The 18,048-nt window shown below is 37.4% G+C and overlaps 2 protein-coding genes and 1 long non-coding RNA gene across 8 annotated transcripts in view; 1 reads left to right on the top strand and 2 right to left on the bottom strand.

Annotated features, from left to right (window-relative positions):
* The window catches only part of LOC306988470, a 148,961-nt gene extending 148,415 nt beyond the window's left edge, over positions 1-546 (bottom strand). The window contains exon 1 of the long non-coding RNA XR_013795409.1: positions 86-546. This is a non-coding gene — a long non-coding RNA (uncharacterized lncRNA). The remainder of the gene's footprint in view (positions 1-85) is intronic.
* Positions 547-6,959: 6,413 nt separating this feature from the next.
* ric3a (RIC3 acetylcholine receptor chaperone a) lies at positions 6,960-11,600 on the top strand. The gene is made up of 6 exons (XM_079605155.1): positions 6,960-7,188; positions 7,694-7,902; positions 8,667-8,745; positions 9,368-9,455; positions 9,937-10,082; positions 10,173-11,600. Exons 1-6 carry the CDS (start codon positions 7,071-7,073, stop codon positions 10,994-10,996), a joined length of 1,464 nt encoding a protein of 487 aa, XP_079461281.1. The 5' UTR covers positions 6,960-7,070; the 3' UTR covers positions 10,997-11,600.
* Positions 11,601-14,806: 3,206 nt separating this feature from the next.
* tub (TUB bipartite transcription factor) overlaps positions 14,807-18,048 on the bottom strand; it is an 88,130-nt gene continuing 84,888 nt past the window's right edge. For 5 of the 6 annotated variants that reach the window (XM_079605322.1, XM_079605321.1, XM_079605323.1 and 2 more), the window contains 5 exons: positions 17,524-17,636; positions 16,968-17,082; positions 16,610-16,708; positions 15,641-15,812; positions 14,873-15,483 (listed from right to left, as the gene is read on the bottom strand). In XM_079605322.1, coding sequence (XP_079461448.1) covers positions 15,350-15,483; positions 15,641-15,812; positions 16,610-16,708; positions 16,968-17,082; positions 17,524-17,636 — 633 coding nt within the window. In that variant the 3' untranslated portion in view covers positions 14,873-15,349. Of the gene's footprint in view, positions 15,484-15,640; positions 15,813-16,609; positions 16,709-16,967; positions 17,083-17,523; positions 17,637-18,048 lie in introns of all 6 variants that reach the window. The other variant, XM_079605319.1, reaches the window with a different exon arrangement.

The following is an 18,048-nucleotide window of genomic DNA, read 5'->3' on the forward strand; positions in this document are numbered from 1 at the left end:
TCCTCAGTTGAAACATTGATTGAGCAATTACATGAGACATGATCATTTTCAGTAAGTTGTAACGTTACCGTTTCTTATAACATACCTTCAGATGTTCATTCGTACTTGCTGTAACTAGATGATGAAGATGAAGATGAAGATGAAGAGATGATCCATTCGCGTGTGGCTTGAACTGAGGTAACGTTACTAGAGATCTGTCACGGAGGAACTCGGGTCTGCTGCACAACAAAAGCCGACCAATTGCTAATCAAAACTAGCACATGTAAAACTAGCCCACGCGTTCTGGGAGGGTCGTGTCCCACAGTAAAAGTCTCTTTCCGGCAGAGTATCGCGTTCCAAGTGTACAAAAACTCGTGACATTGACAACAGTGTAAAATAAGCCAAATTCCGCGGGGAAACCACCAAACGTTATTGTTTGAATTTCGTAATAAAACTTACTAAATTTGAAAACAGAGACTACATATCCAAAAGCCGCTTTCCACCGTCGTTTCCGACTGAACGGTTTGTAATTGCATGCCGATAACGGCCGATAAAGGCCAGGCCGCTCTGGAATAAAATACAACAGCGTCAGTCGTTGCCTTGGTGACGCCAGTGTTTACAGTCGAAATAGGGTATATGTCGAACGTCGCATTACGAAACCGGAAAACAGAACGCATCGCTTCCGGTTCAGGTCTTTTGTATGTGCTTCATGCATTGTTTTACTGTTTTACTCAAGATAACTTAAAAGGAGCGAGCAAAGATGATCATAACCAATGTCCCTCGCATGTGAAGATCGATATTTAAAAGTAAAAAAAAAAAGAATCTTCACTCTAACGTTAAGATATTTAAATAGAATAAAACGCCAATAACAAAGTGAGATAGGTAGGTTAGCTGATTACCTTAAAATTCCATAGATATCGGCGTCAGTTCATCCGGCTGTTAACACTTTCTGTGACAAGCGGATGCGATGAGACCAGGTTTCCGGTTTCGTCATGCGACGTTCGACATATACCCTATTAGATGAATTTCGGTAAAACGGAGACTTACTTCCAAAGTAACCTGCTCTGTCTTGTCTGCCTGCGCGTTGTCATTACTGTCCCCCTTTTGCACACACCGTGGTGTGTGTGTTTTTTTTGTTTAATCATCTTTTGACCTTTTGGCGGTTATTTGGTTATAGAGCATCACAGTCCCGCCCACAGCCGGTGCCGGAAGTAAAAATTCAATACAATTTCTCCATAGACATTTGGGGTATAAGCCATAAAAACGTAACCATACATGGTAGACTTAAAACCAGCAACGGCTGTACTAAGCGATTGTATATGCTCATATAAACGCCAAAAGTTCATGGGGCACTAACCTTGATTTGAGATAAATGCCTTTTATTCGCGATGTCTTGGATAAGTACTTCATTACCCACAATCCTAAACAATCCCACAATCCCACAGTGATGCATCTGATTGGTGGATGTCGTGTAAACCCCGCGAAGGTCAGAGCGTTGCCATGGAAGCAGGATTCTAACAGTAGAGACCAGAGCCCGTCTACATTCTCTGGTAGAGACTTGAACGGACTGTTTTCTTTAGCGGAAGCCATATAAATAGTTTTTAAATCAATACATTCCTTTTTAAATTAATATTTTGTGTCAAATTATTTATTTATTTGGTAGGTAGCCATGTAATAAGCGGGATAATGTATAGCGAGTTGGTTGTTATAGCGAATACAACTCCCTTCAGGCTTCGCTTCGGGCTCATAATCAGCCTTTCGCGAGTTGTATTCGCTATAACAACCTTTACATTATCCCTTACTTATCGTTCACTTTAGATAGGCTACTGTAGCCTTCATATGGTATGAGTCATATCAAGCATTTTATGATGCCACTGTCAAAACAATATTAAGCCTAGGCATACCTCTTCATGCATTTACTGAACATTTGTGTAATAATTCATGGCAAGTTAATAAACTGAATATGACGGTCCAAGAGCAGACCATGCACCGGTCCATGCATCAGACCGGTGGCGCTGTGCACTTTCTGGTTTGCTGACCATCACTTTTTAATTTTCACTTGTTGTGGATATTAAGAAAATACATTAAATGTTACAATTAAGGATGAACTATAACATCATGAAAATGAGCATGGACCTCAACCTGTCCTGTCAGCAGAGTGTCCTGTGTCATAAAGGGCTTTGAAATAAACACACAAACTAACGTTACACACTGACTGAACACACGTGTGTTGATGACTGAGCTGCACCATGTTGCTAACGCTATCGTTAACCGCTTTCACACACGCACACAATATATTATTATTTTTATTTACACGATTATTACTGAAAGAACTGCTATTAACTACACATTTACTATATAAAATTCACTCAAAAGGCTCTTTTGCGGCTGTGGCTTCAGTCCACTTCAGTGAGGCGCGGTGGTTTATGGGATGAGTAGTTCCTTCGCTCGGAAATGAAAATATGTACACAGTCTTGTACCTTTGCCTTTTTTTGGATTTTCTCTTCGTTTTTTTACTCGAAATGATATGTTGTATGCTTATGAGTTCAGCCATAGCTGGTTATCCTCAGACATGCTCTAAAACTCTTTAGATACGGATTTTTCCAAAAGTCAATGGGAGAAATGAATGGGAAATTTACTTCCGGCACCAGAGCTCTCTCGGGCTGTGGGCGGGACTGTGATGCTCTATTAGCCTATACCAATTTATGTCATTTTATTTAACATTGCTCCATTTAAGAGCAGGACGAACCAGCAAATATATTTGAAAAAATAATCTGTAATAGCCTACTTAGGCTGATGTTTGTGCTATTATATTTCTATCAGAAATTATGTGATCAAGGGCCTGAGCACACGGGGGAAACTATCAATTGCTTGCCTATTTTATCCATTAGACCTATAATGGGAATTATGGGATATGAAAATATATTTCCATGCAAGATCATTTGGTTTGTTTAAGTTCCTGGATTCATATACATGTACCTGGGGTTGGTCGTTGTTACCTGTTGGCTACTAGATGAATATATTATGCTGATGTTATGATTGTCATTACAGTGGCAAACTATCCAGTCTAAACTTTTTTCAAGTCTGAATTATCTGTCTTTCGTCTGTCCTAATCCTTTGAATTCATGGCCAGGCATCCACTCTGAGTGAGCCCATGTAAAAACAAACTGCTCTCTGTCACACTTGAAGGGTCCACATGTATTTGAAGCATTTACATTCCTCACAGTGAGGCATGTGTGCGCTTGTGATGCCGACTCGCCTGTGGCTGGCTTTTCTGCTAATATGCTTGTCTGTGTGTTTATGCACAAGTGTGTGTGTGTCCGGCATTTCAACCATGTGCAACTGAACCTGCAATTTCACAGCGCATCTCTCGCTGTGCTGCAGTGTCGTGCTGGTGAGGCACCTTAAATAATGTCATTTCCCCCCTGCTGTTTGAGATCAAAGCTTCTATCAGCTGAACCTCTGCACCTTCTCCACCCTCACAGTGGCCCTCTCCGCCTGCCCACACTGTCTCCACCACATACAGCGTCCACAACAAAGATGCAGCGCACTGGCAAACAACTCTAGATGTCAAAAAAAGCCAATCAATTGCTTGTTTCCTGTGTGAAAACACAATCGGTTATGGCTTACCTTTAAAACGATAGGCCGGGCACATAATTACCTTGCTGGGAGGAATTTGCACCACTGTTTTAATACACTGACTGACATTTGTGCCATGTACTGTATGTAGTTTGTCACTAAGCAGTTTAATGAAAACTGACACTGGCTTCATAAAAAGCAATTTCAATGCAAATGCAGCATACCTGTGGTAATTAGTATATTTCTTTTCCTCCTTGAATAATGTTTGTGTATGCAGGCACTCGCAAATATCCACTGGGGCAATAATGGGAGACCGTGGCTAGATCAATGCCACAATTTTTATTCCAGTGAATTTCTTTCAATGAAATGAAGTCTTATACCTTTAAAAAAATATATATATAATTAATTTTGTACAGCATTAAATTAATCAAAAGTGACTGTAAAGACATTTATAATCTTACAAATGTTTCTATTGCAAAGGAATGTTGTTCTTTTGAAATTTCTATTCATGAAAGAATGCTGTTGGGAAAAATTACATTTCCACACAAATATTAAGCAGAACAACTGTTTTCAACTGTGATAATCTGTAAAAAGGTTTCGTCGGCACCAAATCTTGCATAAGAATGATTTCTGAAGGGTCATGTGACACTAAAGACTGAGGTAATGATGCTGAGAATTCTGCTTTGCCATCACAAGAATATTTTAATATATATAAGTTTTTTTTTTTAATTGTAATAATATTTCACAATATTACTGTTTTTACTATATATATTTTTCCTGTTTTTACTTAACAACCCCAAACAGTATTAAAAAAAACATTTTAAATAAAATCAATATTGTCATGAGAACACATTTCCACATTCCTTTAACATCATCCTAATAATATAAATGAACTGGACTGATCTCTTCTTTACTCGAGTGCTTTTAAAATATTTAATTTAATTTTATAATATTATATTTTATATTATATTTTATGATCATTGGAGGATACAATTCACACAACAATATTCAAATACTGTTTTCAAAATACAGTACAAAACGCTTGCTAACAATCATTCGTGCATTTTGACCTTTGACCCTTCCCCCTCTGTCTGAGTCAGGGGTGCAGCAGCGAGTAATGTGACGTCTTGTGCTGGTATAGGACATCAGCGCTCTCTGGCCAAAACCCAAGCTGCTTTCCCACAGGCACGACACTACAGATCAGATTACTATTTACACTGCGTTTCAGCCTTAATCAGGATCCCCATCTGCTTCCTCTCTTCACCGCATAATACTGAACATCACCGTCCGCACTGCACGTTCGCAGTACTGTCCCGTTATGTTTTACTCTTAAACACCCACACGCTTTCCCATTCCACAATAAGAAGACCGGTCGAAGGTCTGGCAAACATTTTAACTCAGATTCTTAATCTTCTTTTGAGCATTCATCTGACAATATATCAGTTCCAGAACCGCTCCAGATTATTCAAAGCCTCATATTTGCGGCCCTGCTCTCCTCATGATAATAAATGAAGGATGACAACTGGCCAGCGTCTCAAGGCCTGGCCCACACCGCCAAGCTTCCTCAGGTCCACATTAATCCAGCACATTCACTCACCATCACTGTCTCTCCTTCATGAATATAAAGGCCCCTGGATTTGCAACAGTATGTCCTTCATGACACTCAAAGCCAGCTTCATTCCCATCAATATTAAATAAAAAAATTAAAGCCCACTCGACATATGGGAGTGTGCATTGATTTAATATTTCACCCCAGCAGTGAAAGAAGCCCTTGCTCCCGCACTCAACTTGCAATTTGGAAATAAATTGACTGATTTAGACAAAGCCAGAAAGAGAGAGAGAGAGCGAAAGGGGGTTCGATGCGAACCTGGTCCGCCAGCACTGAGTAAGGTGACATTGCACAACAAATCACTTGCATGAATATAGAGAAAGAAAACGATTGCTATTTCTGAAAGCAATTTTGTTTGGTGAAGGTGTGTTGATTGCCATGTATGTGAATCTATTGCTCACACGACAGGAAGGGGCACAAGCATTTCATAAGAGTCAATGGCATATTTTCCTGTTAGCATAAACAATATGAGGACTAAGACTTTCGTAGAAAAGCAGACAAAACCATTTTATTTATTTTGAAAAAATAATGCACAGGCCTTGTGTGAGGTGTCAGACACAGTGCGACTTATGTGGCAGTGCATCTGTGGTACTTAAATTGAGCCTAATGAAGAATAATTAGGTTGTTAAAACGTTGATAACAGAGCAGCTCAGTAAACAGATAAAAGATGAGCTGGCCTGGAGGAAGAGTTTGAGCTCTGCAGGAAATATCAGCACACACACACTCACACACAGACTCACATTACATCCTCATGCTAAACTTAAGGACCAATCCACTTTTCCAATTTCCTCTATTCCTTTGAAAACTGGAAATGCTTTTTCCACGAGCTCATTAAAGCTGCATGTGGTAAAACTCAAAACTTTAATTAGGAATTATTGAAAATGTAAATGAATTATGAATATTTATTTAGCTTATCAACAAGGTATTTTCACATTAAGGTGGAGCATGTTATGCGCTCAAAGGTCTTAGAGAACGCCAGGAACGGATTATTTTAAAAACACAGAAATTAACATAAAAATGGAAATGACTGTGTAGCCTTTTCATGACTGGTTCTACATAGCAGGGAGAAAGAACTAGGGTAGGATTAGATACTTATAATATTTTGCATATCTTATTAAAACATCTAATTCATTTATTTATATATATATATATATATATATATATATATATATATATATATATATATATATATATATATATATATATATATATATGGGGTAAGTCAGTAAAACTTTTGATATTACTGTATGCTGATATTGTATGGTTATCCGATTTTTCCTATGATGGGGCAGAAATGCATCAGTAGATTGTTGTTAGCACAATAATATGTGGTGACATTTAATGTTTTCTGTTAAACTTTAGGAAATACATTTGAATTTTATACAAAATAAAAATATTTTATTTATTATTAATTGAATTATAAACTAGAATGTATGTCATAGGGAGATGGAGGAAAAGGTTCTATGAATTCCCTCATGTGTAGGAGGCTTTTGATAAGCCCTCATGAGCGCTAAAATCATTACAGTACTGCCATCTACCGGACAAACAGGTGTATAACAACAACAAGAACACGAACAACATTACATTTGTGAAATTTTATTTTGAAATATTTGTACGCACAGATCCCCTTTTATTCATGTAAAGACAGCAGGAAAAAAAAATACAATAAAGAGCGAAAGACTAAATCATCTCATAAAACAGGTTAATACCAACAGGTCACGAATGCGATTGATGATACTGAGCGAGCTGATTTAATGAGTCGTGAGTCTAATCTCAACCGGATGTCGGATTAATGTTTTCAGTCATTTCCGCTTCAGCGAATCAACAGGAAATTTCGTAGAAGTGTGATGTTGACGCTTGTCACCATTTGTTCTACATCATCCTTTTCCTCTGTCGTATCGATATGGCTGTTTCAACATGTCAGAAGATCACCTTCGTCTCTTGCATCGTCCTCTGCATGTCTTTATTCCTACCCAAATTATTTTTGCCCAGAGTGAAGAAAGAAACAGTGCAGTCGAATGGTAAGATGATGATCATAATCCTTCACCCCTCATTGACTGCTTCAGTAATTTCAGCGCTGATTTGACCATCCCTGTGATCTCTGTGCTCAGGTCCCGTTAACCTCAACCTCCTCCCCGTGTGTGGATTCATAATGTGAGGATCACTTTCCCAATGTCATTTCCACAACACATCTATCCTTATTCCTTATGACATCTTTGACACTTTAGCACGGTAACCATAGTGACAATCATTATATGATAATATTTAATGTCTTTATGAGATCATTCAAAGCGTTAGCCTATAAGGAGCTTTCAGAATCTTTGTCAATTTGTTTAATTTCGGTTTATTTATTTATTTTTACTGTAGATACAGTGGTAAATGTTTGTCTTGGAAGGACATTGATTAATCATGGTTCCTACAGTCATGGATTTTTTTTGTAAATTGTGTTTCACTGACTAGAAATTGCTCTTTTTGAGTGCAGTCTCTGTAAATTACTATATTCATTTTTTTATTTTTTATTTGAAGTTGGGCCAGGGCATTTTCCTCCCTCACGACACAGACATTCATTCCCTGAAGATCATGATCACTGGGACACTGACTCTCATTACATCAAGCATTACAATCCTGAGGCAATTGCCAGAGTCAAGGGTGTTCGCAAGCCGAATCTGCTGGGCCAGGTCATCCCTGTCTATGGCTTTGGAATTTTCCTTTATATCATCTACCTGTTCTTCAAGGTGAGTCTTATCAGAAGCTATTTGGACATCTGCTGTGTTCAGCAGCTATCCTGTAATAATACTTCCCCTGGAATAAAGATCTAACGGGTGCTTTAATATACACAGTACACACTACCATATGTGCCGCTCTGCTCTTTTGAGTGGTAGTGTAATCGGAAATTTGTCGGAATGTTTGTTTTTGTTTTGGTCTGTGTGATCTCACCCATTGCCAATTTATCCAGTAGTATTTTGACACCACGGGTTGCCAGTAGGTGGAAAACACAGCATTGTGCAGCCATGGAATCAAGCTATTTAACTGGGTCAGAGATCGCAGATTGTATGCAACCTAAAAAAAAGCCTCGGCATCCATAAAAGCTCTGTGACCAGAGGCATTTAAAAAAACATGAATAAATCAACTCATCAACTTACCATTGTCATTTGGTAGCCATTGTCGCATGCGCTCATTCCTGTTGCTTGTCCTCAATCTGGCAACCAGCGTGAGCATCGAGTCTGAAGAGGCGGGGGAAACAACTCTCTCCAATACTGCACCTTTAATATATCAATATGTAATTTATTTCTGTGATGGTCACGCTGAATTTTCATCAGCCATTACCCCAGTCTTCAGTGTAACATGATCCTTCAGAAATCATTCTTATTATCATCAGTGCTGAAAACTGTTGTGCTGCTTAATATTTTTGTGAAAACCATGATACATTTTTCCCCATTATTTTTTTACGTGGTTATGAGTAGCAAAACCAGTGTCATTTACCTTGATCTTTCAACAGCTGACCTCTAAGGACAAACCTCATCAACAAGAGTGCAGATTCCCTATGCTGCAGTCAGAATGCACGTTTGAAGAGATGCGTGAGTTTGCATATACATAACTCTAGTTGGACAACTTTATATATCTAATAAAGATGCTAGATCATCTTAATTGCACCATATATTGTCAAGTTGTGACCCTTTTTAAACCACATGTCTGTTTATTCATTACATGCATTCTCAGCGTATCAGTAGCTAAACGACATGCAACTCCAGATAAGGTAGATTAAGATCCTGTCTAAGCTTTGTTCTCTCCCTTTTATTCGAGCAATCAGAAGTAATGTTTTATAAGCCTAGCAGCTCCTAACACCAATTAACTGCATGTCTTTTGGATCAGTAGTAAGAGGTTTAGCTCTATTCATAAAATGGATGCCAAAGGGTGGAGGGAGTAACTGATAGAGCATCCGCACAGCACTCACTCACTGCCTGTACAAGCATGTGTATAATGATCAAACTATTCTTACTAAAAATTCTGTGGAGTCTAGAAAGAAAGAAAGAAAATTGCTATTTAAAGTTTGTGTAAAATATTTCTCATTATCAAGCATCCCAGTTTGTTTTTTTGTGTTTTTTTGCCACAAGCAGACCGCAGAGTGTCCCGGCTACGTTTGAGTGAATCTCTGTATCTAACATGATTCTAAACCTCATTCAATTGTCTCCCTGACAGCTACTTGTCAGCTGGTGCAGCTGCAGGCCAGAATGAGTGAAAAAGTCAGAGAAAAGAGAATATCTAAAGTTGTCCACCCATCTGCCAGGTATACAGATCATATTTCTCTCCTTCCACCATCCATCATCTTTTTGATCAAAGAGCTGACAGTGCACTGACTTGATCTGCATGATACAGCCTTATTCATCTGTGATTATCCTTCAGCTACTGTTTTAGCTGTAGCTGATACCATCTTTTAAATTAAATGAAAATATTATATATTTTTCTTATTGTAGCTCAGTCAGTAGAGCTTGGTGCTAGCAACGCTAGCAGGGAATGCACATAGCCTACTTCTAAAATGTATACCTTGAATGCAAAGTCACTTTGGATAAAAGCATTTACCAAATGCATAAATGTAAATATTTAAAAGTGTTTGTATATTCACAGAACATACTTATTGCACATTTTAGATCCAATCAAGTACAATTTTGCTTCATGATTGTCATTGAGATGTGGGTGTGTTTTAGCAGTAGTTGTGATTTGTGATTTTTATTAGTTGTTTTAGAGTCTCTGACTTGTTTTGATTTCAGGTCACGCCGGGGCACACGGAGGCGTGAGGAGAGAAAGCTCAAACAGTTGAAGGAGATCACTCAAATGATGAAGGAGAGACAGTTGCGAGAGGGAGCCACGCCGGAGGAGGAGGCTGAGGAGGCGCCCTATACTGCAGACTGGGAAGGTATACCTCAAGGTTTTATGTTGGGTCCGCTGCGGTTTCAATTGATCGTTCCTTGAATTTTGCGTCTAATTTTATTCACTGCTTCCCAAGGATATCCAGATGAGACCTACCCAGAGTTTGACATGATCTCCCGCAGGCGCAGATTTCCTAGTGTTATTCTAGAAGAACCGGACCAAGCCATACCCACAGCTGAGGAGCTTGCTGAGAGAATGGAGAAAGAAGAGGAGGATGAGCTTGCTGATGATGCACGTAGTAACGAGGAGGTGAACATGGAGAGTAATGAAGGAGAAAAAGAAGAGGACGACAAAGATGAAGAAGAGGAAGATGATGATGAGGAGGAGGAGGAGGAGGAGGAAGATGATGAGGAAGATGTTGGAGAGGACCAGCCCTGCCTTCCCAAAGGAATTGATGAGGATGATGACAGACTAGAGAACCCAAGTGAAGGAGAAGAGAAACAGAAACCAAGCAGAAGACGACAAATCACTTTCAGTGATCACAGACATGTTTTCCATTATCCAAAGGGTGGAGCTGTTGGCTGCAAATATGAGAAAGAGGAGGAAGAAGAACATGAAAGAGAAGAAGAGGAGGGGAATGAAGAGGAAGAAACTGGTGAGGAAGACTGTGACGAGGAAGAGGAAGAAAATGGTGATGAAGAGGAGGGAGATCAACATAATGAAGAAAGGCAGGGTGAGACGGAAGAGAAGGAGGAGGAGGACCCACTGATGGAAGCTGAGAGCCTGGGATTTAATGATGATGTGGAATGTGATCCCGAGGAACCGGAGGTAGACCTCCTTGACTTCCTACAATCATACCAACCTGAGGTAACCGTCATCTCCAATAGGTCAGAGTCTCCCAAAGATCAAGCCTCTGGGACTCTTAGAATGCGTCACAAGAAACAAAAGGTGAAGAAGTGACCCGTCTGTCAAAATAAAACAGTTGTGTTCCGTTTAATTACCCTCTAGACCTCTATATAAACATACCTTACTGTGAATCTTTCTCACTTTGCTCTAATATAGGAATAGTTCACTTCAAAATTTAAATTCTTTCATTTACTCTCTCAACTTGACAAACAAGTTGTTGTTTTCTTTCTTTTGCTAAACACTGGAATATATTTTGAAGAATGTCTATAACCAGACAGTTGATGGACCCCATTGACTTCCATAGTAAGAAGAAAAAAAATACTATGAAAGTCAATGGGGTCCATCAACTGTTTGGTTACCAACATTCTTCAAAATATCTTATTTTTTGTTTTTGCAGAAGAAAAAAATTCATACAGGTTTGAAACAACTTGAGGGTGAGGAAATTATGACAGAATTATTTTATTTTTAAGTGAACTATTACTTTTCAGTTTCTCTGTATTCATTTAGGCTTGTCTAGTAAAATAAAAATGAAAAGTTTATTTAAAATGTTTCAAAGAACACCTAGAGAACATTTTTCAGAGTATGTTATGTTATAACAAACACTTTTAAGAACTTATTTTTTTCCAAAGAAAATCTTTGCCAATAAAAAGTTTGAACAAAATGGCTCGTATGGACATTATTTCATGAGCATTGAAGTACAGCAAATAAAACGATTTAATCTTAAATATTTGAGATGCGAAAATTCACATTCAGATTTATTTTTTTCATATCTTGAGTACAAACACTGTATATTGACCAATGTACACATTTTACAAAACAGTGTGACATAACAGTTATACGTTATCACTTTTAACACAAGAGTGGTGAGATTTTTTTCAAACATATAAAAAATAGCAGAAAAACACACATTTTCAGTGTTTTTAACCATTTAGAGCAAACCCAAAACTGTTAGAGCATTACATAAAGTATAGAAAGTGCTGGAATGGTATCACAAGGCAGTTAAAAAACAAACTTTAATAACTTACACATATTTCTTTGCAGTTTGGACAAAGAATTTAATATACACTTTATATTCTTATCTAAAAAAAAGTAACAGTAAAAATACTTTTCTGGAGGGAAAGATAATATATTTCAAAATGTGATGTCTGAAGCCACAACATTATTTATGACCAAAGAGAATAGTAACAAAAAAGGTATGCCATTTGCAGCACATTTCTTGCCTTTATCTTGGATTGATAGACGTACAAACATTCTAAATATTAGTAGATGATTTTTAACTTAAAATGCATTGTGAAATTAAGTTTTAGAAACTCGAAAGGGCACTCAGCAGAGAATAAAATTAGGATTATTTCATTTCTTGAAAACATTCATCCAACGTTAATGTTATTATATTTTACTCAATGACCAACATTTCTTGATTTATCCAATTTCCAAGACTTTGTTGTGACATTCAACTGGAATGAAAAATGGCATGATAAAAATCAACTGCAAGGCATGCTAATGCGTAATGGAGCAGAGCTAGTAAAAAAAGCATTGTTTAGCAAAGACAGAAGTGTACAAGGTATAGTACAATTAAGGATGATGATTTGAGTTGTGTAAATTCCACAGACACTTTGTTCAGCCACATATTTCACAACTACTGTATCTTCATGCAGCAGGAAATGTTAATATAGATGACTTGAACAAACTGTCTCTAAGCATGTTTACATGCACAGTTATAATCCAATCACGTTATCAAGGACTGTTAGTCTGACTTTGCAAAAATCCGACTAGTGTAATTTCAATTGGACTGTAGTGTTTCCATGGCAAATCATCATTTTAGGCCGACAGAAATCAAACTTTTTAAGTGCATGTAAACATACTCGTCTCACTGTGTCAAATAAGTAGTTTCTCTGTTCTGGAAAATCGTCGGTAACACTTTACAATAAGGTTCGTTAGTTAACATTAGTTAACTACATTAGTTAACATTAACTAATAATGAACTGCACGTATACAGCATTTATTCATCTTTGTTAATGTTAATTTCAACATTTACTAATACTTTATTAAAATCTTGTTAACATTAGTTCATGCACTGTGAACTAACATGAACTAACAATGAACAGCTTTATTTGTATTAACTAACGTTAACAAAGATTAACAAATACAGTAACAAATGTATTTCTCATGGTTAGTTCATGTTAGTTAATACATTAACTAATGAACCTTATTGTAAAGTGTTACCAAATCGTCTACTCCACAAGCAGGCAAATAAACCTGATCTTTCTGGAAATGTACAGCCCAGTATACTGCAAATATACAGGTTGTTCTCAAGAACAACGACAGAAGCTTATAAGTAGCTGCATGATAAACAACACTGGCTGAAGAAAACAATGTATCATCTCACCAACTTCAAGCATCACAAGTGTCTCGTCCAAAGGCACAATATTTACAGCTTTCCACCATTAATCTCTGAATAAAGTGCTCCATTCAGTACATTCCCCTACAGATGTAGTGGGTCAGTATGAGATGATAATGTAATGTACTTACCCTGATATTGACCCTCACATAAAATACACAATTACTACACACCTCTGCCACTATTTGGGCCTTTCACACTCGAGCTACTGGTGAACCATTCATTTTGGTTGCTTCTAATGACATTGCAACAATTAATCGTTTGCAGAATAAAAGTTTTTGTCATATATGTGTGTGTACTGTGTATAATAATTATGTATATATAAATATACAAACATGCATGTATAATTTTAAGAAAGATATCTATTTATATTTTAATAATTTATAATTATATATAATAAATTATATTTAAATATAAAAATGTACATAAACATGTAAATATTTTTTACATGCATGTGTGTGTATTTATAAATACATAATTATTTTACACAGTACACACACATATATGATGTAAACAAAAACTTTTATTCTGCAAACGATTAATTGCGATTAATCGTTATGCATCCCTAATTGCAACTGTTTTAGGATCTCATGTCCACTCAAAAACTGTAGATAAACTGTTTTAAAGTGCCCCTATTATGCTTTTTCGTATATTCCCTTTCATGTAGAGTGTAATATAGCTGTTTGTAAATGTAATAGGTCTACAATGTTCCAAAGATTAAAATGCACGATAAATGGAGTTGTTGTCTCCCAAAAGAAAGAACCGATTCTGAACTGCCTGAAATGAGTCGTCAGTAATTCCAATCTTACTTTCTGCACACCCCTTCGTAGGTTGGAAACAAATTTGCATAATCGACATCTATCCAAGTCTAGGGTCTTAATTGGCTGCCTGCGAACACTGACGCCATCATTAGTCCACTATATCACCGCGCTGAAGACGCCTCTGGAGCTGGAACTCAAATATGGTAATGAGCGCTTTGTTGGCCGAATCCTTTATTGAACCATTTCAGACACTGTGAGAAATTAAGCGATGCTGCATATTATGAGAAAATTAAAGTTTTTTTGTTTTACCCTGGATGTATGTAAACCTAATGCTGGATACCTCCCAAACAAAATTAGGAATCTTTACAATAGCATAATTGAGGCAGTTTAAGTGCAGAAGGACATGAACTGATAATGATCTATTTTGTGGAAGTGTCACACATTCATCAGCTGAATTGTAATGAATCCGCACCAGAAGCTCAGATGTGAAGGCGCCCTGGTCAAGTTTTGTGCTTGAAGCACGGTGAATTATGGGTATGGGGGTAAGACACAAGCAGAAGGTGGAATGGAAATCTATAAATACATAAATAGTGGATAAATATGTTAGTCTGTCATACTTCATACTGGCTTTGGAGTCCTCGTGAAGCATGAATCGATACATTAAATGACACACGTGACATGTATAACTGAAGAAATGTCACATTTGAAAATAATTTGACAAAAGTTCATTAAATAAAATATCCAAACTGTTAGTGAACATTTTTTTTTTTTAGAATTATGACCATGGCAAAATTACATTTGATTTTAATCTTAGGGACAAAAGTACTACTGTAAAAGATCCTTATTTTCACATTAGCAAAATGTTAGTGTTACCTTGTCGGTTAAGTAAAGAAAGCGACTAGGAGATTTTTGACTGTCGATTTAAATGAATGCACCATATTCATAATCTCCACCCTCCTGAATTGTGAAGTCTTTGTGCTTTCCCCCAACTGTGATGCCCTTCTTTTTTTTTTTTAAGAAGAAAGCAGAAACCTCGCTCACACACACACACACACACACACACACACACCTTGCTCACACACATTCACACAAAGACACAAACTCTATACGCATTCATGCCTTCAAAGGAGGATCTTGAGAGAGGGACTCTGCTGCCGTGCAGTTCACCGCAGCCCTTGACTCAGTGATTCAGCTTGTAAAGCAGTCTGGCTGGGTTCTTTCGTGGTTGTTGCTGGCAGAGAGACACGGCTACTCACAGGCTAGCTTGCTGTCAAAGCTGGACAGAGCAATAGCAAACGCCTGCAGGGCACACATGGGGTAGTTGTAATCCATTGTGAAGACATCCTCTGCTACACGACCAAACTGCATCACAATGTAATCCGCTGTATACAGAAAAGAGTGAGAATACAGAAAAATTAACTGCTATTCTTCGGTGCAGTAAAGAACAAATAAAATCCATCTCTAGAGTATGTGGTGTATATATATATATGCAGATATATAGTAGAATTTATCTTTCAGATGAGCTTATGTTTCACTCACGGTCATTGTCATGAATGATCTGAAAGTTTTTGACAGATGCTTGTGTGACTCTGCCATGGAAGTTGAGCACATATGATTGAGTGTCATCGTTCCACACAGGCGTCTTGTTGTGGAGCTCTATCACACTCTCAGTGCTTTTGTTCTGCCATCGAGCCAGAAGAGACTCATGGTCCTGCGATAGACAGATGTGGGGGAGGATTAGCTTTCCATTAGAGCATTCTGCTAATACTAACATCTGTATATAGAATATAGGTCAACGTTTATTGGTTTCCTCTGACTATTGTTCTGCACTGGCCCAAAACAGACATTACATAATATTTTACTGCTCATGTAACATAAATGATACATAAATACTGTAAATATTACTGTAAAGTAAAATGCAAATTAATAACGTCTTCAATGATATTATCATGTGCACATTTGAACTGCCTCTCCTTCTCTCCAAAGGTTTTTGTATTTTCATAGTGCTAGTCATTTCACATTGATGACACCAGTAAAACATTCTTTTTATGTTATTCATATTATACAAAATTACTTTTGTTTAGATTTTTTGCACTCGTTAGATGTAGTACTAATGCTGAGTGAACGAACGAACAAACAAACAAACAAACAAACGCATGTCACACAAGTATTTTGCCAGATAGGTACGATACATTTTTTAAGCACCTGGCAAATTGAACAAAATATATTGAAATCTTTTTCATTACTAGAATTAAGTGATTGTCACCATATTTTGAGAACTACCTTTACCTTTTTGAGATTCTGGCTCATTAAAGTCAAAATCAAAAATGACAATTCGTATTTTTTTCATTATCCCGATGGACAAAATCAAGTCCTGCCCTAGATTTGTCTTGTTCGAGAAGCCGTTTCACTCAGATATCCATCACGACAGGGACTAAAAGACTTCTGTTTCATATTTATTTTTCATATTTATACACACAAAGCCATTCTAAACAGCCCTGCACTCACATTTCGAGGCCTGATGGAGACTCTTTCATGGTCCATGTTCATTCCAGGAATAATGACACTCATCTTTCGAGGCCCCTTGAACCCTAAAACATTAGTTTCCTGTAAAAACAGAAGACAAACAATCATTCACATCTAAATTAGCCACCATGTTTACATGGCATTTATCAAATGTAAATAATAATACATTATTTTAACACATTGTCCCTTTATCGGTGGTATTGCCATGTACAAAACCAACCAGCAGAGGTCAGACTTGGCTCATCATTGCTCGTGCTCTAAGTCTAGTGGCCACTGTGCCCTTAGGGCTGGGTGCTGGCTCTCTGCTGGCCACTGACCAACACCATGCTCACAAACTCACATAGCAGATCGCTGCAAGCTCCTGTCGTAGATTCCCTGCCTCTAGGCTGGAGGTGGTCTTGACTGGGTTCAAACCGCTGTCATATACTGTAAACTTGGTACCCATAAGGTTTGATCTGTGGGGATGACATTGCGCTCATTGAAAAAAAACTCTTACATTTAAGACTGCATCCTGTCACAGAAAAAGGGTGAGTCTACCAAAGACTGCCAAGACTGTCTATCCATATTTCACCCCCAAATCAAAAAAAAAAGAAGCAATTTTTGTACTATGCATTTAAACATATTTCATATTACGGTAAGTTTGTTTTTAAAAGTGCCGTATTGAGACTCAGACATGCTCTCTCCTCATATGAACGAGGACACTCCAGCACACCAGCAATGGACCCGATTACAGTTTTAAATAGGTTCAGCAGTGTACACATGCACATGAACTCATTAAAGCTCCCTCTCGAATGTTTAGAAAGAGACACGTTTCTCTTATCTCTACAAGAACAGCATAGATTTAGGTTAGGCTGCCTTATGAATCACACGACACGATGAATCATCTTTAACTATACCTCAGTTTGCCAATAAAGCTCTCGCCACCTCGTGATAGGTCAGTTGGGTCGATGGAGATGAGGTAATTGGATGTTTTGCTCTTCTTTCTCTTCCTCCCGGCTAAAAGGAAAACCTAGAGTGTGACAGAATTTAATTGGGCACCGAACATCAGCGCAAAACGGACATCAAAAAGATCCATCAGAGAAAGAGACCTTATATAAACATTCTGAGAAAGCGTTTCCATATTTTGAGGAATGGCATAAACAACTAATACACATACAGCGGTGTGTGTGTGTGTATATATATATACCGTGTATGTATGTATATATATATATATATATATATATATATATAGGCCTATATATATATATATATAGGCCTATATATATATATATATATATATACATACATATAGGCCTATATATATATATATATATATATATACATATAGGTCTATATATATATATATACATATACATATGTATTCTATTTGGTAAATAAGATGCACATGTGACAAAAACACATTGTTTTTATGTGATTTACGA

This window comes from Phoxinus phoxinus (assembly GCF_949152265.1).
Source record: "Phoxinus phoxinus genome assembly, chromosome: 2".
In the NCBI taxonomy this organism is placed as follows: Eukaryota; Metazoa; Chordata; class Actinopteri; order Cypriniformes; family Leuciscidae; genus Phoxinus; species Phoxinus phoxinus.

What these genes read in the sequence shown, in the direction of transcription:
- ric3a (XM_079605155.1), top strand. Translation starts at nt 7,071, where the DNA reads ATGGCTGTTTCAACATGTCAGAAGATCACCTTCGTCTCTTGCATCGTC. An exon ending in GTTGTCCACCCATCTGCCAG is followed by an intron (nt 9,456 to 9,936) that starts GTATACAGATCA and finishes TTTTGATTTCAG; the next exon opens with GTCACGCCGGGGCACACGGA. An exon ending in CTATACTGCAGACTGGGAAG is followed by an intron (nt 10,083 to 10,172) that starts GTATACCTCAAG and finishes CTGCTTCCCAAG; the next exon opens with GATATCCAGATGAGACCTAC.